We start from the raw sequence: 22,612 nt of genomic DNA on the forward strand, positions 1-22,612 counted from the left end.
CAACTCTGACCACTGTGCAGAGTGCTGCCTCTACTGATCTGTAATGTTCCAGAGGTGTTGTAATGTGATACTCAGTTTCTCAAACAAGTGTATGCCTGTCTGTTGGTCCACTTAGGAGTCTTGATCCTGGTTGCCTCCTCCCCTTGATCTTGATGGCCACTGTGCAGTGCTGCCTCTACTGATCTGTAATGTTCCAGAGGTGTTGTAATGTAATAGTTTCTCAAACAAGTGTATGCCTGTCTGTTGGTCCACTTAGGAGTCTTGATCGTGGTTGTGTCGTGGTTTGGTGTAGTGGTTAAGTGTGCGGATTCTATTTTGGGAGAACCAGGTTTGGTTCCCCACTCCTCACTTGCACCTGCTGATGTGACCTTGGGTCAGTCACAAGCTCTGGCATAGTCGTTCTTGAAAAAGAGCAGTTTCTGTCAGAATTCTCTCAGCCCCACCTACCTCACAGGGTATCTGTTGTGGGAATGGGAAGGGAAAGGAGTTTGAAAACCGCTCTGAGACTCCCTTGGGTAGTGAAGGGCGGGGTATAAATCCAATCTCTTCTTCTTCTTCTTGTGTGGTGGGCTAGTTGTGGCAAATGGTAGGGAAGCTCAGTATTTCTGTATACAGTTGTAGGGGCTTTATTGCAATGTGGTATGGCCTGATATTATGTTCTTACTCCAGTGTGGGGTGTGTGTGGGGCTTTCTAAGTTTCTAAGCAGTGTACTAAGAAGGCAACTGTTCCTGGGGTTAGCCCAGGCCTCCCTAAATTTCTGGGGAGCCCATCCCTAAATCCCACATGGGTCCACCTCCATAGATAGTGACCATGCCTGTGATGTCACTAGCTCCTCCCTATGATGTCATTGGGTCCCAGTTCTTTTAATGACTTAGCAATGCCTCTGGCCCAGCCCCAGCCCCCCCCCGGGAAATTGGAAAGTCTACACCCCTGCTAACATGAAAAAGAATGCTTAAACCTTTACAAATGGCAAGTTGCCAAACAGAAATTAGAAAACAGCATATGGACATGTAAAAGGACATTTAAATGCTGGTCGAAGATGGCCCATTGTTTCATTGTAATGCAACACAGGGAGGAAAATAAAAAAAATTCCTGCGCACGCCAAAGGGGTGGTTTGCAGGCAGGTAGGAAGGAGGGGGGGAGAGAAGCAGGAGGGCGTTGAAGAGGTGTTGATAGGCTGGAATGGGAGGGAAGGAAGCAAAGGGGTGTTAAAGGGGTGGAGAGGAGCAGCCGCGAATCGCAAGTTCCCCACTGGAATGCCCCGACTTCAACACCGCAGCAAAAAAAAGAACCTGAAAATAGCAGAGACAGAAAATCCAGGGGAAAACGCCATTAGATTTGGGTCAATTGCTGATTTGGACCAACATGTGGGGAACTGATCAATTTCCACGGATATTATCGGGGGGGTGACACCGGAGCAAGTGATTGTGCGAAATCGGTCCTTGAGTGTCATATTGTATTGCTGATGCTGCTTGAGAAGGGATTAAAGACGTGTACAGAAATTTTTTTTTGTTTTATCTTTCTATATCCCCCCTCTTTATTATTGCATAAATTTCTTTTCTATGTTATATTCTGGCTACCCGTCTGGTCAGCAATAGAGTTGCCAACAGGCCTGTAAAAAAAGAATGTCCTGTCCCTTTAATACAGGCTTAATGGGATGTTATTTACCGGGTGATATGATTTACCTGCATGCCATGAAAAGCTTCAGCTGCCAATTTCCTCACTATTTGCCTCCATCCACCTTCCCAGTAGGCAGGGCTGGCTGCCTGTATGGCAGTGTGTGCAAGCAAAATGTCTGACTGACCCTGCAATTTGCAGACACAGTCACATAGAGAAAAGAATAGCAAGCAAACATGAGATGTTGATACATTCATAGAATCCAATCAAACCTCTACCTAAGCAAGCTAGTTTTCATGCAATGTATTGAAATGTTTCGCAAGAAAGGCCTGTCTGTGCAGTTACTCTTGGCAAAATGTGTGTGTAACTCTGCTGATTGGTAAACATCCTGGTCAGATATCTGTTGAATCACTCTCTCAATTCTCCTTTCTTCCATTGATCTCATAGAACTCTGATCCAGACACCTCCGTATTTGGAAACCGTGACCAAGCCTGATACAGAAGTATTTCTTTTTTTTAATTTAAATTTTTTATTATTTTGAACAATAACCTTAACATATTAATCCATAACATAGTACATTGAATTGTACTTCTTTAGATATTGAATACATAAAAATAAAAAAGACCTGTATTTACTCATGAACATGAATAATCCGATATCAGTATACATTGAACCTATTACACAATAAAGCAGTGAGACTCACTGCGATCTAGAAGTATAGTCTGAACATAACTAAAACAGTTTTTAACTAAAGAAAACATTTTGTTAATTGACATTTAATACTATTTGCTTACAGAAGTAAAAAAATTTACAAGTTAGAATAGCCTCCAACCAATCTAAAATACTACATCAAATCCATTTTTCAAATTGGGACCATTCAGAGGAGATAAATTGCTGCTGAGATAGGTACAGAAGTATTTCTAATGGTCAGCTGGCTCAGCCTGATTTATTACATACCTACCAACAAAATATAGATGAAAAGAGGGACAATCTTTGGCTTAAGCCCAAGGCAAAGTCTGGCAATATGATCTGGTGAATAATGGCAGGCCCAGTGAAACCTAAATTTAAAAGTGGTACAAGCAGGAACTAAAAGAGGCTAAAACCAGTTCTTGGCTTAAAAAGAAAAAAGTAGTGATGCAAGTCAAATGGGAATCACCTGTGATGTACTCCCCTGCTCTCTCCTAGCAAAGGTTGTCCATCAGGACAACCAGTCTCTGATTAAAACTGGATCAGAAGCCAGGTTGAAATATATGTAGATAATAGTGGCCTTGAGGCTTGATAGTAATATTGGTTCTGACATGGAAAGACCTGATACCGTAGGATTTCTGTGCCAGTGACACTGCTTGGGAGATCGTTTGAAATTTCCACTTCACATTTTGGTAGGTGGAGCTGGCATATAGAAGCAGCTGCCTTGTAGATCAGGTAACGTGTGGGTTGATCATTAGAGCAATGTTGTCTATTAACAGCCTGACAGCTATTTCCATATTTCCTTCCTGGAGGGCGTTTGTATGAAAGTCATCAGCTGTCCTTAGCCATGGAGAAAATATAACAGGAACAGAAAGTAGGGCAAGCACATTAGGGACTGATTAAAAAGCAGAATTAATTACAAGAAGAAACATGTTTTGAACCATTGCAGTGGCAGAATGGGGTTGGCTGTGGAGAGAAGCGATGGGCAATTTCCTCAAAGTGGCCTGATTCTATGTTCTTCTTGTACAACTCTGTTTAAATATACAATTAATCTTTAATGTTCCTTACTGTGTGGTAGTCAGGCGTTCAAGTGTGAAAACTCTTTGAGCGAATGCTTGCCCTATATGTGACTGAGAGAGAAATGTCATAGAAGATTAATACCAAGTAAACAAGTAAACTAGAAAATTTGAGCAATGTTTGCTTTTAAGGCTTGTGTATTCCTGATCTTGGCCGCGGTGGCTCAGAGGTTAAGATGCTGAGCTACAGACTGGAAGGTTGGTAGCTCGGCAGTTCGAGACCCGAGTGCCGCGTGATGGAGTAAGCTCCCATCTCTGGCCCCAGCTCCTGCCAACCTAGCAGTTTGAAAGCAAGGAATTGCAAGTAGATAAATAGGTATTGCTTTGGTGGGAAGGTAACAGCATTCCATGCACCTTGGCATTTAGTCATGCTGGCCACATGACCATGGAAAAAGTCTTCGGACAGCGCTGGCTCTTCAGCTTGGAAATGGAGATGAGCACCTCCCCCTAGAGTCAGAGGGAAACCTTTACCTTTACTTTATTCCTGATCTTATCCCTTATGGTCCTAGGTAGGCAGTAAAAGGGAGTTTATTGAGCTTCTGATAGTGGATGTGTTGTGCTCAGCAGGGTGGGTCACAACAAGTTGTGTAGGGCTGAACTTGAGCCTTTTCCATCTCAGAAGCTTTTTATTTATTTACTCGTTTACTTCATTTATACCCCACCTTTCTCCCCAGTGGGGACCTAAAGTAGCTTACATCATTCTCCTCTCCTCCATTTCATCCTCACAGCAACCCTGTGCCGTAGGGGAGGCTGAGAGTCTGTGACTTGCCCAAGGTCACCCAGCGAGCTTCCATCGCAGAGCGGGGATTCAAAACTGGGTCTCCCAGGTCCTTGTCTGACACTCTAGCCACTGCAGCACACTGGCTTTCAATTCAAGCTTTAGACCCAGACCATCTCCCATCTGAAATTTCAGCTATAGCTTAGTTTAGGGCAGTTTGGTGTAGTGGTTAAGTGTGCGGACTCTAATCTGGGAGAACCAGGGCTTGATTCCCCACTCCTCCACTTACACCTGCTGATGTGACCTTGGGTCAGTCACAAGCTCTGGCACAGCTGTTCCTGAAAGAGCAGTTTGTGTCAGAGCTCTCAGCCCCACCCACCTCACAGGGTGTCTGTTGTGGGGAGGGGAAGGGAAAGGAGTTTGTAAGCCACTCTGAGACTCCCTTGGGTAGTGAAGGGCGGGGTATAAATCCAATCTCTTCTTCTTCTTCTTCTTCTTCTTCTGAATGTACTGTGTGTCTTTTCATTGTTAATGGGTTTGTGGTTTGATTTCTTTCTTAGTGCCCAAAGCTAGTTTACAGTAGATCATTGTTTCATTTTTACCTTCACAACCACCCTGTAAATGTTAAGTCATCCAGTGACTTCATAGTTAAGCAGGGATTTAGGGTTGCCAAATGCCCTCTGAGAGCTAGAGTTCTCTTGCCTTGAGGAGCTGTTGCCCACCAGCATTGCAGTGGCCAGCACAAAAGTCTTGAGGTGAAGTCAGTCCTCTGTATGAATCACAGAGATTTGGCAATTCCTAGAGAGGACAGACATCACTTAAAAGTTTTTTCCCCTGAAAATGATACCACATCGTCATTGATGGCTCTACCATGTATCTAATTCTACCATAGAGTTTTTGCCCAGAATCCAGAGCGTCACCCCACATCACTTCCGTGTCACATTGGAAGTCATGTGGGCACGTTGCTGAAATGTCAGTAGGATATGATGCAGTCCACCTTCCAAAGCAGCCATTTCCTCCAGATGAAGTGAAATAAATGTTTTAAATAAATAAACAATAAATAAATAAGCTATCTATATAGTCTGCAGATCAATTGTAATTCTGGAAGGTCTCCAGCCCCCACCTGGAGGTTGGCAATACTATAGTATCTGAATTGATTTTGGGGGGGGGGATCTGTATGAGAGGGGCCTTTATTAGTAGTCCTCATGTTGGAACAGGCCAATGGCCCATCCAGTCCAACACTCTGGGTGCGTTCAGACGCGGCATTTGCAACGGTATAGGTGCCGGTTGCAATCGGTGTACTTACCGGCGTTCACACGTAGAACATCTGCTTTCCGTCCCTAACCGTTGCAAAGCCCTTTAAACCATTGTACTCTGCCACTAGGTCCCCAAGTGGTGGTATCCTGAGTACAACGGTTGTAATCGCTGTACCCGCCGTCTGATCGCTTTCCACCGTTGAGAAACAACTTCCGTTCGGAAGCCTGAGGCTTCCGATTTTCGCCCGCCATTTTTTTTAAAGGTCGGCGATATGCGCTTGGGGCGTTTGTTTTTTAAAAAAGAAAAGGGCCTTAGTTTAGCGTTTCGGAGGCGTCTGGGACCTCAGGGAGGCTACTTTGCTCTTTAAACTTTAAAGGTAAGTCCTTACCTTTAAAGTTGAAATGTAAGATGGGGTTTTTTGCGCATGCGCAAGGATCGCCATTCTGTGGATGGCTGTCTATGCGCATGCTCAAACTGAGTTTTTAAAAAAACAAAAAATGCCGATGCCCGCTGTGTGTGGACGGGCATACAGCGATGGGATCCGCAGACAGGTGGTGAGTGTGATCGCGTTTCAGCCGGCATAAACTGCACCGGTTCCAACCGGTACAGTTTATGTTGGCTGAAACAGTGCGTCTGAACGCACCTTCTATGTCACATACTGGCCAAAACCCAGGTACCATCAGGAAGTCCACCAGCAGGTCCATAATTCCAGAAGCCCTCCTACTGTTGCTCCCCAAGCACCGAGAATACAGAGCATCACTGCCTCAGACATAGTGTTCCACTGATGGACCTCTGCTCCATATGTTTATCCAAGCCCGCTTGCGGGAAGGGCAGGATATAAATCGAAATAATAAAAAAATGAATAATCCCCTCTTGAAGCTGTATATGCTTGTAGCCACGACCACTTCCTGTGGCAGTGAATGCCACGTGTTAATTACTCTTTGCAACAATTCTGCCAACTCAACAGCAATCCAGCAGGTGAAACAAGAAGGGTGGCCTCTCTGTCCAATCGCTTCTGGGAGCGCCTTTTGCAAAGCCAGAGGGAACGCGGAAATCTGGGAGGCAGCTGCAAGTGCACTCCTGAAGGGACGGTGTCTTTGACAGACGCTGTTTGTCATGATGCAGAATTCAGCCATGTCTTGAGTGTGTACCCCTCCCCGCAAACTGACACAAACAAGCTTTCCTGCCTCACACTGGTCTCTTTCATTAGCCTAAGACAAAAGACTGACTATAGAATCCATTCTTTGTTTTCCTCAGTCACCTGCTGGGCTCGCCGCTCTGCTTCGTCTGCACTGGAGTTACAACTGCAGACAGAGACATGTTGTTAGAACGGCTTCTTCACCAAAAGCAGGCTTTTTGTGTGAATTAATAATTTAATCCCTGATTACTGGGTGCTGTCTTCTCCCTCTCCCCATCTTTACTTGTGTGGAAAACAGGACATGCCTGACACCTTTTCATAGTGCTCGCTGTGTAATGCAGCACATGGTTCAACAAAACGGCTTCATGTTAAGTGCTGAGTTCCCTGCTGTTACTTCACTGGGGACAGACAACAGTTTGTTCAGAGATTTGAGGGTGATAAGATAGAACGGCCATGGCTTGTCCCTTCTCTCCCACTGTTTTTAGAGTCAAACATTTGCAGATCTCACAAAACCCTACAAATCCCATTTACTCATAATAGCAGTGGGAGAAACAATCTGGCTAAGTTATTCCTTCCTGCCAACCTAGCAGTTCGAAAGCAAGAAATTGCAAGTAGATAAATAGGTACCTCTTCAGTGGGAAGGTAACAGCGTTCCGTGCGCCGTGGTGTTTAGTCATGCCGGCCACATGACCACGGAAACGTCTTCGGACAGCGCTGGCTCTTCGGCTTTGAAACGGAGATGAGCACCGCAACCCTAGAGTCGGATTCAACTGGCTTTCGAGCAAGTGAACCTTTACCTTTAAGTTATTCCTCCTTCATTTCTCTGAAAAAGTTATGACCTGCCTCTAGTCAGTTCGGTGTAGTGGTTAGGTGCGTAAAGCCAGTTTGGTGTAGTGGTTAGGAGCACGGACTCTAATCTGAGGGAACCGGGTTTGATTCCCCACTCCTCCACATGCAGCTGCTGGTGCGACCCTGGGTCAGTCATGGCTCTCTTGGATCTGTTCTGTCAAGAACAGTTCTCGAAAGAGCTCTTTCAGCCCCACCTATCTCACAGGGTGTCTGTTGTGGGGAGGGGAAGGAAAGGAGTTTGTAAACCGCTCTGAGACTCCTTTGGGTAGTGAAGGGCAGGGTATAAATCCTCCTCCTTCTCCTTCTGTTTTAATCTAATTTCATTAAACAGCCAATTTCCTAAACACAACTGATTTTTTTCCACAATATCATCTTCTTTTCTCTCCCTTGCCTTATTCTTAGATGTAAAGGAGCATCCCACTACGGCCTTACCAAGGACCGAAAGCGACGTTCCCAGGATGGATCTCCTGACTCTAGCGCTGCTTTGACTGTTGCTGCTCTTGGCCCAGAGCTCTCTGCCGCCGCCACTATAGCCTTAATGACAGACGAGCCGGGCTTAATCAACCCTGCCTTCAGCACCACCTCTGAGGACTGCCAGTCGGGACCCAGCTCTGCAGATCTTCCCAGAAGCAGCCAAACTAGACGTAAGAACCAGCGAAGGGCACCACAAACTCCGTTGACCCCTCTTTAAAGGAACCGTTGTTTTGAATATTTGCATGACAAAGATGTTGTATCACTTTTAAGAGAAAGGGGGGGACACAAACATCTGCTGGCGTTTGTGAACAAAAAGCTGATATTGTGGAAAGTGGCTGGTGAGAGGAAGATGAGCAGAAAATCTGTGGGGCCTTCAGAGCCTAAATCAGCATGGTTGTAGTGGTTAAGAGTGGTGGACTCTAATCTGGAGGACTGGGTTTGATTCCCCATACTTCCTCCACATGAAGCCTCCTGGGTGACCTTGGGCCGGTCACAGTTCTCTCAGGACTCTTTCTGCCCCGCCAACCTCACTAAGTGCCAGTTGTGGGGAGAGGAAGGGAAGGTGATTGTAAGCCACTTTGAGACGCCTTAGGGTCTAGGAAAGCGGGGTATAAAAACCAACTTCTTACCTCGCAAGTTATAAAATAAGAGGAATGTGCACAGATTGTTTTTGAGTGAGAAAAGAGTGCTATCGAATATTCTGGTAACAAAGAAGGAATAGAGAGAAGGGAATTATATAGAGGAAAACATAAGAAACTTGCCAGAGCAAACTCTTACATAATTGGAGATTTGGGGCTTTAGGATAGTTTAGTGCTACATGTCTCCGTTTGTGTGGCGTGTGTAAAGATGTCCAGGAAATGGGTCAGTAGACATACTGTAATGTTGTATCAGAATGGTAGGACATGAGTAATGACGAGTACACTGCAAGGAAATACAACGCCTATGAAAGACATGTGGTTGGATCCAACCAGCTATTCTGGTGGTGAAAAAGGGAAGAACCAATAAAAAGGTTATGCTGGGGATCATGGGAAATGCATGGGCAAAGCCCATGTGGAATGAGGGCTTTAGCAAAAAAAAGAGAATTGAGCAAGGTTGAGTGAGCAAGTTGGCTTAATCCACCAACTTCTTGTTCTTATGAGAGCAATCCTAAGCAGGTCTACTCAGAATCCTACTCAGGCTTCTTCCATGGGGCTTACTCCCAGGAAGTGTTCATTGGATTGCACTGTATGTTTGGTCTTTCCAGTGTTACAGATGTGTATGTTCAGCTATTTTCTGGTTACTTGCTTATACTGAATTTTCAAACATGAATGTGAAAACTTAACACCCAAAGCAGCTCTCAGTTTCTTTGTAGTGAAAAAGATTAAAAGCATAAACCCAAAAAGCCCAAATCATATCATATTAAAAGTCTGCACAAGCAACATCATATGACTGGGGAGAGGAGGAGGAGGTGGAAGGGTCAAAATTTTAAGTTCTTTATTGCTTTCCCCCAAATACTTCCTTCCCGCCAGTACCCCATCCAAATTTTCAACCCCATTTGGTAAATGTTTACGTTGCATGGCCCTACACTGAAGCTTGCAAGCTCTGGAAGATATTCCCATTTGCTATGTGTCATTCTGAGGAGGCGTGTTATTCTGAAAGGGTGATTTTCTCTGATCCCATCAGACTATTCCTGGGAGTCCCTCATCTCCCAGAAGGAGCATTTTGGGGTTTGGTTTGGGCTACCACAGAAGGGAAGAAAATCGCCCCCCTTGTGCCTGGGGAAATCAAGGTGGGATCCAAGCCCATATGGAATGGTGACTCAGGGAGAAAATAGGGAAAACTGAACATCAGTCTTCTCCATCCAGCAATTCTCAGAGTGAGTCCTTCTGATTCTGTAACCAAAGACTCTTTTCACTCTGTTCCTTTTTTGAAATTCTCTTTGGCGTAGCTCGTCATTTCGAACGTTCCACAATAAGAAGCCGGTCCTTTAAGAAAATCAACAGAGCTTTCAGCGTTCTTCGGAGGACAAAAAGTGGGAGTGCTGTTGCCAACCATGCTGAAGGGGAGCAGGAGAATGTTGAAAATATGGTTGCCTCAGAGGAAGGTAATAATTCTGTCTGCATATGTGTCTGGTCTATGTTTTCCAGGACAATTAAATACAAGGCTTTCAGGTCAATAATTTTGAAATACTTCATTGTTTAGCATTGATCTATGAAAAGCCTCCAAAATTAGAAAGATATGTTGTGGAGAATTGCATAGGATTCTTCCAGAACAAAATGCTTGAAATGGACATGGTGCCGAGATGTTCTTTGGCATCCGTGCTATAGAAGTTAATGCTATATATGTTTTCACAGCTCCCTTGCATATAACTAGAGTGTATGCCGAAGAACATTTCAGTGGATTGTATCATTGGTTTGGGATTTGGGCCAAATCCATCACTTTGACTTCTGCATATTGTATGTTATGTTTAATTTCATTTTCACAGTGGGTGTCCAGGAAAATACAGGGAAGGGACTTTCTTCCACAATCAAGTCCTAGCCCACTCACACTCACATATAGACAGATACTAGGTTTTCTTCTTCTGGATCCAGGGCCAGCCCAGCCAAGGATTTAGGGTACTGTAGGCTACAGCTCCCAAGCCTCCCCCATGCCTTTGAGAGATGGGAAGATGTCACCTGCCCTCTTTGTCCCTTGCAGGCCATGGGAAGAAGCCACTGCCTGCCAGTTTGGTGTAGTGGTTAAGTGCGTGGACTCTAATCTGGGAGAACCGGGTTTGATTCACTACTCCTCCACCTGCACCTGCTGGATGACCTTGGGCAAGCCGTAGTTCTGATAAGAGCTGTTCTTGAGAAAGAGCAGTTTCTGCCATGAGCTCTCTCAGCCCCACCTACCTCACAGGGTGTCTGTTGTGGGGAGGGGAAGGGAAAGGAGTTTGTAAGCTGCTCTGAGACACCTTTGGGTAGTGAAGGGCGGGGTATAAATCCAATCTCTTCTTCTTCTCCTTCTTCTTCTTGTCCCCCCCCTGCCCCGGCTGTGGAGCAAGGCCCGATGGCAGGTCTCAGTTGTGGCCACCCTTCTCATCCCCCCAGCAGCATGGCAGGAAGCCACTGCCTTCCTCCTCAGGAATAGTAGACAGAAGGAGGAAGCAAGCTGGGCTAGGCCCTGGGTCTGCCCCATCTCTACCCCATTCACAACAGAAGGAAGGAGAGAGGGAGCAGGCTCCCTGCCAGCAACTCACTGGGCAAACCCTGGGCCAACACAGAGGCCATGGGCTGGGGGAGCGGCTGGACTGGTTGGCACTCCTCCACCTTCGGCACGCTAGGTGCTTGCCTAGGGCTGCCTCATCGACAGGCTACCCCTGCCTGGATCTTTCTACATGCCAATGTCACCGGTAAATATTCTGACAATGTAGATTGGAAAATTGGTAACTTTTTGCAACAATAAAATACTCTTAAAGTAAAGGTAAAGGTTCCCTTGCTCGAAAGCCAGTCGAGTCCGACTCTAGGGTTGCGGTGCTCATCTCCGTTTCAAAGCCGAAGAGCCAGCGCTGTCCGAAGACGTTTCCGTGGTCATGTGGCTGGCATGACTAAACACCAAGACACACAGAACGCTGTTACCTTCCCACCGAAGTGGTACCTATTTATCTACTTGCAATTTCTTGCTTTCGAACTGCTAGGTTGGCAGGAGCTGGAACTAGAGACGGGAGCTCACTCCATCATGCGGCAACTCGGGTCTCGAACTGCTGAACTACTGACCTTCCACAGCCTGCAGCTCAGCGTCTTAACCACTTGAGCCAGTCTTAGCCTTTCTTAAAAAGAGGTGGTGATTTCTGCTAATTCTGTCCCCTGGGGCAGCCTGCTGAGCCCCTCCCAAAGTTTCTTCTGGTTGTGGTCATTGGATCCCCAGGACCATCATAATGAGGGGGTCTAGAGTGGGAAGGGGAATCAGTGGACACTGTAGAAAAACGTAAGTGCCCTTAACTTTTAGGAATGTGGTTCAAAATAGATCAATGTTAGCAGCCAGTTACTGTAAGCATATCTACAGCGAAATTCAAGGGAATTATATACTTTGCACATGAAGGGAAATGTCTGATCGAAACTGGCTCCGTGACATCTTGGCTATGGACAGACTGATGGATTCCGAATGGACTCTTGGTTGCAACCTCTGATATCAGGAGAGCTGGGATTTGGAGAAAATCACATTTAACTGTCTGTTGGCTGTCTGCTTTTAATCATCTAGTTTCTAGAATCAACCTGATCCATTTGAACTGGTATATGTTTAATTATGTTCAAGGGCTGGGTATTGCTAAAATTGTATGTCCCACTTCACGCTGTCACTAAGGTCAGCCGTAGTTCAGATGGTTTAGCAGCATATTATTTTAGCTTTCCTTTTGGGAGCTGTCAGCTTAGCTTCAATTTATGTCTAGACAAATGTCCCCTGACAATAAACATCTTGTCAAAGTGTGATTTTAAAAGTCCCAGGTTGGTCTCTATATCAAAGCCTATAGAAAGCAACAGAGAAGGGAGAGGCCACCAGGGAACAAATAACAATTTGATCAGGGCTTTTTTTTGTACAAAAAGCCCAGCAGGAAATCATTAGCATAATAGGCCACACCCAACAGCAGGACCTCATTAGCATATTAGGCCACACCCCTGACAGTACAACTCATTGGCATATTAGGCCACACCCCCATGTTACCAGAAGTGTGGTCATCCAGCCACACCCACCTTTTGCTTCTTATTCTGTTTACCTTGTTTGTTGTCAAAACCCAGGGCTTTTTTGTAGCAGGAACGCCTTTGCATGTTAGGCCACACACCCCTAATGTAGCCAATTCTAATGAGTTTCTGCTTTTGGGTGTGGCCTATTATGCTAATGAGTTCCTGCTGGGTGTGGCCAACTTGGAAGCCAGCCGGAACTCCGTTCCTGTGCGTTCCTGCCCAAAAATAGCCCTGAATTTGATGTTTCTTAAACGATCACAAATTTACTGTTGCCATACAGCAACCTAGGGACTCTAACGGTATATTGGAGATGGCTGAACCATCATTTTACTAGTTGCTGTCGATTTTCCGGGATGTGTGGCCGTGGTCTTGACATTGTAGAACCTGAGGTTTTGCCAGTAACTGTGACTAGCATCCTCAGAGGTATAAACACAGAAAGATGGAATACACTCTGTGTCAAGGACACAAGCCTTCGACAACATCATTTTACTATTTGAGAAATGCTGCTTGCATTGATTAGGAAGATTGCTAGTAGGAGGTGCTGATGTATGGTGCCTGCCACAGCAACTAGATAGTTGCGCTAGTATTGTGCCAACATGCAATGTCACTTCTGACACAAAACTGGAATTGATGTTATCATGTCAGGGTCAAGATGGATAGCCCTGTTAGTCTGTCTGTAGCAGCAGATAAGAGCTAGTCCTGCAGCAGATAAGAGCTAGTCCAACATTTGTGGCAGGGTATGAGATTTCATGAGGCACTGCTCACTTCTTCAGATACCACAATTTTTTTGTTAGTCTTTAAGAACATGTCAGGGTGACACTCTATAGTTTTGGGCAAATCCTGGAGTGTTTCTCCAAGTGATGATGTCACTTCTGGTTTTTCAACAAAAGTGATATCATGCATTGGTAAGATGCTGGTGAGTCCACTCCAATTCTCCCCCCCTCCCACTGGCCTATGGAATGGAGATGGCAATGGGGCCAGTGCCTGGAGATCTTCTGTTATCCCCCCCATGTTGTAAGGTGAGAGAGGTTTCAAGTTTGAGCTGATATCTAGACTGTGAGGGGAGCACCAGGAAACAAGCCAGGTTTAAGAATGTTCATGCTTGTATGTGTCATGAAACCGTAGTTTAGTATAACTGTGGTTAATAAGCCAACTTCAGACCAGGGCTTGAGGGATTCTGTTTTGAGGTACCCTACGTAGCTATAGTTAGTGGAATGGTCTATATTTGGGTTATAATATTAACCCTAGTTAACTCAGTTAAACATGATTTTACGTAATGTCTGTTTTTCACATCATATCCTTGATAAGTTAGGGTGGAATGAGCAAAAAGTGAAATACACATTTCTGATGGATGTATATTGCCGAGAGGAATTATACTTTCAGTGATAGGCACATTTTGACAATGCTGTGCCTCCTTACCCTCTAGCTTATACCAGTTAATGAATATTGGTTCATGATTTGTAATGTTTTCATGAAAGGCTTTGCAACAGGTTTCAAATTTACACCACATATATAAATTTGGGGTGTTTTTTTCCAGAAACTGGACTGAATTGTTTTCTTTTTAGCCAATGTTACTCAAATTAGCTTTTTCCAATGCAATAAAAGCAATGAATTCCTAAACACTGCCATCCTAAGCGGATTTACCCTTCTAAACTCATTGTTTTCAATGGATTTAGAAGAATAGAAGCTCACTGATTTCAATGGCACTGGAAGCCTGGCTTCTAGGCACAGAGCAGACTGAAATAAGTATTTGGCACATCCATGAGTAAAAGACATCCCAGTGTGGTCTCTTTGCCACACTAATGGTCAGTATTTCCTTTATTTATCACATTATCCTGCTTCTCTGGCGTTTCTTGCATGAATTTGGAAATGTTTAGTTTTGGTGGAAAGGGTCAGAAGGTGATCCAGAGCAAGATGAGTAAAAACTGTAGCTTGGCTCATGGACTGGACTCAGGATAAACACCACATGTATTTCTTAACAGCAGTTGTGAAAATGTTGTTATCTTTTGTGTTTGTTTTTGTTTTTTGAACAAACAACTTTTTGCTGTGGATTTTAGTATTTCATGCCCATGAGTCCAAGGGGAATAACTTATGTGGTCAAACAAAGGAGACTGAAACAGAAAAATCGAAACTATAACAAGCCAGATAGTTTATGCTAGCGATTGGTCAGAATCTGGACGACCACAAACCTGGGAAGACAGCATTGATTTTCAGTTGTCGTTCGTAGCCCAAATAAGGCAAAGCCCAGTTAGCCGTAATCTCAGTGGAGCAGACAGATGACTTGGTGATAAGCAGAGCATAAATAGCCAGATAACTGAAGAAATCTGGTGGGATTTTCACTGTTTAAGATAAGTCATTGATTTAGTTTGCCTTCACAAAGCAGAAAAGGGAAATATGCAGGGCTCTAGTCGGGGGGGAGCTCTCAGGTACGGAGCTCCGGAAGAGAACCTCTAGGGGGCGGGGCGGTCACGTGGTGAAGCCCCGCCCCCTTCTTTACCCCGCCCTCTGCTTCGATCCTCATTCCGTTTGGGAATGAGGATGAAGCAGGAGGGTAAGTAGCCGGGCCTTCTGACACACTTCCGGTGATGTCAGGGGGTGTGGCCTTCTGTCACTTCCGGTGATGTCAGGGGGCGTGGCATATGCAAATAAGTTATGCTAATGAGTTATGCTAATGAGCTCCGGCAGCTCTTTTTCTACAACAAGACCCCTGGAAATATGACTACTGATCCAGCTAAATAGGATCCTACTCGAATCCATGGAGATATTCTTAGCCTCAGAACTATCATTTCTAAGCAATGCTTACCCCAACTGCTTTTGAAAAGATTAAATATACACTAGAGAAAAATTTAGAAGTGAAAGGAATTAAAAATAGCAAAATCCTCCTGAAAGAATCAATCAAAATATATATTCTCAGTTACCACAGTCTTATTAGCAAAGCGGCAGACAATCTTGATAGGATTTAAGCTTATAATTGCAGAGCTCCTCAACACATGTCTATCATATATATCATGCAAGGCTCTTTTTGTAGCAGGAACTCCTTTGCATATTAGGCGACACACCCCTAATGTATCCAAACTTCCTAGGATTCTCTCTCCAAATGGTGGCTTGAGATCTCCCACTATTACAACTGATCTCTAGATGACAGAGATCAATTCACCTCGAGAAAATGGCTGCTTTAGAAGGTGGACTCTATGGCATGATGCCCCATTGAAATGTCTCCCCTCCCCAAACCCCACCCTCCTCAGGCCCCACCACCCCAGGTGTTTTCCAACCTCGGAAATATCTCCAGGTATTTCACAACCCAGAGCTGGCATCTTCACCCATGATATAACATGGTTTCCTATGATTGTAGTGGTTGAAAACCCATTGGCAAATATGGCAGCAAAATTCCATGCACAGGCAAGATACCTCAGTTATCATAGAGTGTCACTTGAGGCCAAATTAGCACTTAGATGTCATTTTTAGGTTTGGGTGTTCTGCTAGCTGCTGTTATTTTATTTTTCTCCTGCTGAGGAAATTAGCAGAAATTAAGAAGCTGTTCGAGCCATGCTTTATTACTCAGAGTGATTAACAGTCATAAGCTTTACTTTTGCCAAGCTAAGCCTTGAAGTAATAGCTATTTATATTATGAAGTGTCAGACTTGATGCTGGAATCAAGCACTTCATGTTCTCAGCTTACCAAAGTTCTTGGCCAAGTGTGTGTGTGTGAAGGCCTCAAAACCTTCTTCATGTAGAACAGGGAATAGAAGTTGCAATATCAGTCTCTGCATTGAGTGTCCAGGGCTGCAGTCACACAGGCAATTTGATCCAGTATGGCCCCAGTTCTAAGAAATCCAGGGTTTTTTGTAGTGGGAGAGTTTAATAAGACTGAACCCCTTAACCCTCCTCACTATGCACTCATTCCCTCTTTGATCATTCAGACGCAGCAGCCAGGAAGTTGGACAGTCAAGCAGCTTTTAAAAAAATAATTACTCCACTGAGCATACGCTTAAGCATTTATGGGAATTAGCGCTTCAAACTCCTGGCAGAATGGCAGCAGCTGGTGGCCAATGGGACTGCTGGAGGAGGCTGCTGGGAAATGTAGTCCAGTGTGAAACTCTGCTTCTGAGAAATTCCAAATTTCAAACGTTTAAAAGCAAGGGGGAGGGATTGAGAAGCTTCGTCCTGTGAGAGCCAGTTTGATGTAGTGGTTAAGTGCGCGGACTCTAATCTGGGAGAACTGGGTTTGATTCCCCACTCCTCCACTTGCAGCTGCTGGATGACCTTGGATAAGCCATAGTTCTGTCAGAGCTGTCCTTGAAAGAGCAGTTTCTGTCAGAGCTCTCTCAGTCCCACCTACCTCACAGGGTGTCTGTTGTGGGGAGGGGAAAGGATAGGAGTTTATAAGCCACTATGAGACTCTGAGTGAAGGGTGGAGTATAAATCCAATCTCCTCCTCCTCCTCCTCCTCCTCCACTTCTGCTTCTGTGTCCAGTCTGCTGCTGGTATTTTTATTTAAATGCTTGGAGCAAAGCCGGAGTCACTGGCTTTGTTCTCAAACTCCCTCCCCCTCTCTCCCTCCCTCTCTGAAACCAACTCATCTTGTCAATTAACCCCTTCTCTACTCTGTGTGCTGCGAAGCTGTAGGCAGGAGAGTGCTTAAATACACGAGTGGTGATTCAGGCATGCACACATCGCTAACTGTTAAAAAAAATGGTGAAAGTGCAAGGGAAACATTCAGATGTCCTAAACGGCTTCAAATCGGTAGGAGGCAGTCCAGACAGGCAGAAATGTGGCGTGAAGGCAGAAACAACCATAAGGTACCTGATTTTCCCGGTGTTGAGAAAACCGTGATGGAAGAGGGTTGATTGTGGGAATGGATGAGTGCCAGACGGGAGACACATGTGGCCGTCTGATCATCCTTTTTACATCCATTAGGGAGTCAGGGTGAAACCTGCTCAAAATGCCCATATGATCACAGCCACACATTAAATAATTTACTTTCCATGCACTTTCCAACTGGACTTTGCCAGTTCACACAGTAAAATCCAGTTGGAAAGTACACTGAAAGTGGATTATGTAGTGTGTGTGACCGCAGCCCAGAGTGGCTTCACCTAGCATAAGTACCTGTCAGTAGTCCTAATTCTCAATTCCAGATCAAGACCAGAGCTTCAGTACCTAGAGATGCCAGCCTCCAGGTAGGACCTGGGAATCCCCCAGAATTATAGCTCATCACCAGACTACTCAGTTTCCCTTGAGAAAATGGATGCTTTGGAGGATGGACTCTATAGCACTGTACCCAGCTGAGGTCCCTGCACTCCCCAGGATCCATCTCCAAATTCCAGGAGCTTCCCAAGCTGGATCTGGCAACCCTACCCCCCCCCATTGCCTGCCAGTGGCCGGGGGGACCTGGCAACACTACCAGGCCTGAATCCTACTTCCCCAGTGCATTGCGGAGGCAGGCGAGTCTTCTCGCACCCTGTTTTTGTAGTTTTCATCATCCTAGGCAGGGCTTTTTTTGTAGAAAAAGCCCAGCAGGAACTCATTAGCATAATAGGCCACACCCAACAGCAGAAACGCATTAGCAATTAGGCCACACCCCTGACAGCACAGCTCATTGGCATATTAGGCCACACCCCCATGTTACCAGACATGTGCTCATCCAGCCACACCCACCTTTTGCTTCTTATTCTGTTTACTCAGGGCTTTTTTGTAGTAGGAACTCCTATGCATGTTAGGCCACACACCCCTAATGTAGCCAATCCTAATGAGTTTCTGCTGTTGGGTGTGGCCTATTATGCTAATGAGTTCCTGCTGGGCGTGGCCAACTTGGAAGCCAGCCGGAACTCCGTTCCTGTGCGTTCCTGCCCAAAAATAGCCCTGGCCCTGATCCTAGGAATAGTTTGCCTACCAGGGAAAACTTACATGTACTTATGGGGTAACGAGCATTAGAAAAACCTCCCTCAGTATCAAAGCCACAATCCAATTTGGAACCTTCTAAAGGCTGCTTTTACATTTAAAAAAACTGAAGGAGCTCCTGATCACAGATTTCCTGTGTCACATATATTTCAACTCAGCTTTTTAAACTGGTGATTCATTTAATTGAATCTGCATGAATGCTTTTTTGAGTTATGGACTTTCTACTGTCATCAGTTAAGATCAGGTTGACTTGCAGAAGACATATATAGATACTGTGGAGAAATTATATTTTCTGGTAAATATGACAGGAAATTTCTTTGGGTATAAAAATTCAAGAGGTTTTCTTTTTTATTATAATCATACATATTGCCCGTTGAGCAAAAAGTCAGTGTATTAAATTGAACTGATGATACCTTGCTGTATTTTGTTGTTGCAACAATATCATTGATGATGTAACCCACCTACCCACCCCGAAAATACATATCAGTACCTAGGAAATCATTCTTCAGGATGAAGAGAGCTAGACTTTTCTGGACATTGGATGACATTTTATTATTATTGACAGATCCAGTGTGCCTCACACCAATCCCCGTGCACAAAACACAAAAGTGTGCAGAAAAATCACGAAGCAGAACCAGCAAAAGCAAAACAGAAAGTATACTGCTTTCTAGGTTCGGCACTTCATCGATTTGTAAGACATGGAAATTTAAGGGGTCAAAGAAAGGTATGCAATTCTTATGGTTTTCCTAGTCTGGAAAACCTTGTGCAATACAATGAAAAGAAAAATAGATTATAAAAGTAATCAAAATGCTTAAGGTAGGAAAGCGGGATTGTTTAGAATGGCCTTTGGAACACTGCCCACTTCTTGTCTCCTTGGTCTGATTGGCCCTGTCAGTATATTTTTTGTAATGCTGGAGTTAATTACCAGTTGCAGTTCCAAGTTTAATTGATTATGGAAATACCTTTTTTTTGGGGGGGGATGTCTCCTATTATATATACCTAAAGTGTATAGTGTGACTATTTCTAAGTTGTAGCCCTGACCTGGATAGGCCAGGCTAGCCAGATCTCATCAGTTCTCGGAAGCTAAGCAGGGTCGGCCCTGGCTTGTATTGGATGGGCGACCTCCAAGAAATACCAGGGGTGTGACACAGAGGCGGTCCCTGGCAAATCATCTCTGAAATGCCTCTTGCCTTAAAAACAAGTCAAGCTCGCCACCTAATAGTGCATAATGCTAAAAACATGCTAGAAGTTCTGGCTGCCCAAAAATCTTAGGATCTCCTGGCTATACTCCACACACTGCCATACAATAATTAATTAATTAATTAATTAATTAATACTAAGTTGTGCTTGTAAATGCATATCAGAGAGGTACACTTACCCGAGTTTGCCTGCGGCTTTCTTCTGAACATGCAATAGTGTAGCAAGCCCAGGTTTGCTGGCACATAGTGAACACTCTAAAAGGCAGGTGATGGAAGTAATATAGGCTTGCCAAGTCCCCCGGGGGGGGCGGGGAAACCCCCGCCCCAGAGGCCTGTTCCCTGCCACCGGCGGATCGGGCCCCGGGGGGAACCCCACCCCAACGTGCGCATCACCCGGAAGTGATGCGACCACACCAGCCCTGCCCCCAGCATGCCCGGCAACATCATGTAACTTCCGGGTGACGTGCGTGCGGCGCGCGCGCACTCCAGACGCCGGATGGGAGTCCCCCGCGCCGGAGGAATTTACACTTGGCAACCCTAAAGTAATAAGCCCAGGGGTCGTTTCGTAGAAAAAGAGCTAGGGGAACTCATTAGCATAACTTATTAGCATATGCCACACCCCCTCACATCACCGGAAGTGTGTCATAAGGCCACACACCCCGCCTCCAATGGTCCCAGCCGGCGGGAGTGCAAGGAAGCCCCGCGACGGCCCTCCCTGGCCCCAGGCAGGCAGGGGTGGGGAGAGGCAGGAAGGAAGCAACTTACCCTCCCTCTTCTCCTGCCTCCTCCTGGCTGAATGAGGGCCGGAAGCGGGGCGGCCAGAAGCAGGGGGCGGGGCTTCGTCATGTGCCCCGCCCCCCGTACCTCACCCGGGGGAACTGCGTTCTCCCACGATCCCCCCCGAAATGACCTCTGAATAAGCCTGATAGTTTATTGTAAGTCATGGCAGTGAGGGTACTTGTTCCCTTTAATACACCTGGTATTGTTTCTTTCTGTGTTACACAGGGCTCTTTTTGTAGCAGGAACTCATTTGCATATTAAGCGACACACCCCTAATGTAGCCAATCCTCCAAGAGCTTACAGTAGCTCCTGTAAGAAGAGCTCTGTAAGCTCTTGGAGGATTGGCTACATTAGGGGTGTGTGGCCTAATATGCGAAGGAGTTCCTGCTACAAAAAGAGCCCATTTTGGTAAGGGATGGAATAGAATGAGGTAAAGCTTCTTATCCAAACAGTGGAACTGTGGCAAAATAAGTGAGCCTTGAAAACATGGCAGGACTTCTAGAAGACCAAGAATGCATTAGATGGATAGTGTCCTTAAGACTGACAGCTGGTCACGACTCAGTGCTCAGCAGGGTTGCCATGTCCTTTTTGCCAACTGGCAGAGGGATGGGGGGGATGTTCCAGGAGTGGGAAGTGATGTCACTCCCCATTCCCCCCGAAACAATGAAGTGACGATGGCATGTTGGCGATGTCGGGGGTGACACTCTAGATTTTGGACAAAACTCTATGATAAAATCAGCATCAAACCATAGAGTTTTGCCCAAAAGCCGAAGCGCCACCACAACCCTAATGTTGCCAACATGCCAATGTCACTTCTGGGTGACGCAAGCACATCATGTGCGATGTTGCTGCTTGGGGGATTTCCTCTCATCAGCCAGCTGGGGGGTCCCTGCCCCCCACTGGGCAAATGGCAACCCTAGTGCTGAGTCATGCTTCAACCTCAAGTTGGCTCAATAAGTGGTAGTATCAATTTGTGTGTGTGTGTGTGTGTGTGTGAGAGAGAGAGTGAAGTTTCTAGAGAGGAAAAAGGGAGAGAAGGGAGAGAAGGAAAATGTCGGAAAAGAGAGGGAGGAAAGATGGAGAAAAGCAGAAGGAAATAACAGGAATGTCAGAACTCAAAGACATATATAGTAAAAGAGGTTGCAGATGGGATTTAAAGATAAGGGCCTTGTGAGTCCCCAGTTCAGGGTGGGGGTTCCCCCAGTTTTCGAGGCTTTTCCTTCCACCAGCCAGCTGGCCAGCAGGGGAACCCTGCCTCCAAACAGCCCTGTCCCCACGTGACATGTCATGGTGACGTCACATGGAAATGACATCATCACACCAGGGACATTGCGCAGGGAAGCTCTGGTTTAAGGGCAAAACTATCTGGTTGTAAGCTGGTTTTACCATAGAGTTTTGCTCTTAAACTAGAGCATCCCCACGTGACATCCCCGGTGTGATGACATCACTTCCAGGTGATGTCATCACATCAGGGATTTCCTGGAATGCCCCCATATCCCCCCACTGGAACGATGAGGGAACCTGGCAACCCTACCCGTATCTGAAAATGTATGCTCCAGTGGGTAAAACAGATCAGACAATGAATTTATTTATTATTTATTTAATTAATTTATATCTCGCCCTTCCCGCGAAGGCAGGCTTAGGGCAGCTTACAAAGTTAAGAATTAAGCAAGTTAAGAAACAAGTTAAGAATTAAGCAAGTTAAAAATTCCTTCCATCCTATTGTAGTACAACTATATAACAAAGTTGCTAGCAAATATTGATGTAATGTGACTATCTATATATCTAATAGCCAGGTCGCCCCCTGGTGTGCAGATAGCTAAATCTGCGCACCGGGGGCACCTGGGGGGGAGGGGGAGTTTTGTGCACACGTGGGGTGGTCCCCAGGTGTGCACAAAAATCTGATTTTTTTTTTAAAAAACGGGGGGATACTTAAATCCCCCCCAAAACTGACAGAGCGTTCCCTGCGCATGCGCAGGGAACGCTCTGCAGCCGGCCTCACTGTCGCCTCCTCCTCAAAGCCAGCCGGCCGGACGCGTGAGAGAAGGGAGGGCGCGAGGCCCAGCCGGCTGCAAGCCGTTGGCCGTCGCTTAAGGGGGGAGGCAGCCGGCCGCAGGGGTTCCCGGCGCATGCGCAGGGACCGCTCTGCAGCCGGCCTCACTGTCACTGCCGCCTCGAAGCCAGCCAGCCGGACCCGTGAGAGGAAGGGAGGGTGCGAGGC

The 22,612-nt window shown here is 45.7% G+C and overlaps 1 protein-coding gene across 1 annotated transcript in view; it reads left to right on the forward strand.

Annotated features, from left to right (window-relative positions):
• The window catches only part of LNX1 (ligand of numb-protein X 1, E3 ubiquitin protein ligase), a 123,753-nt gene that overhangs the window by 52,333 nt on the left and 48,808 nt on the right, over positions 1-22,612 (forward strand). The window contains exons 2-3 of the mRNA XM_015414717.1: positions 7,746-7,987; positions 9,745-9,900. Of these exons, the coding sequence (XP_015270203.1) occupies positions 7,746-7,987; positions 9,745-9,900 (398 nt within the window). The remainder of the gene's footprint in view (positions 1-7,745; positions 7,988-9,744; positions 9,901-22,612) is intronic.

The sequence above is a fragment of the Gekko japonicus genome, unplaced genomic scaffold (genome assembly GCF_001447785.1).
Source record: "Gekko japonicus isolate JY-2015 unplaced genomic scaffold, Gekko_japonicus_V1.1 scaffold1375, whole genome shotgun sequence".
In the NCBI taxonomy this organism is placed as follows: domain Eukaryota; kingdom Metazoa; phylum Chordata; class Lepidosauria; order Squamata; family Gekkonidae; genus Gekko; species Gekko japonicus.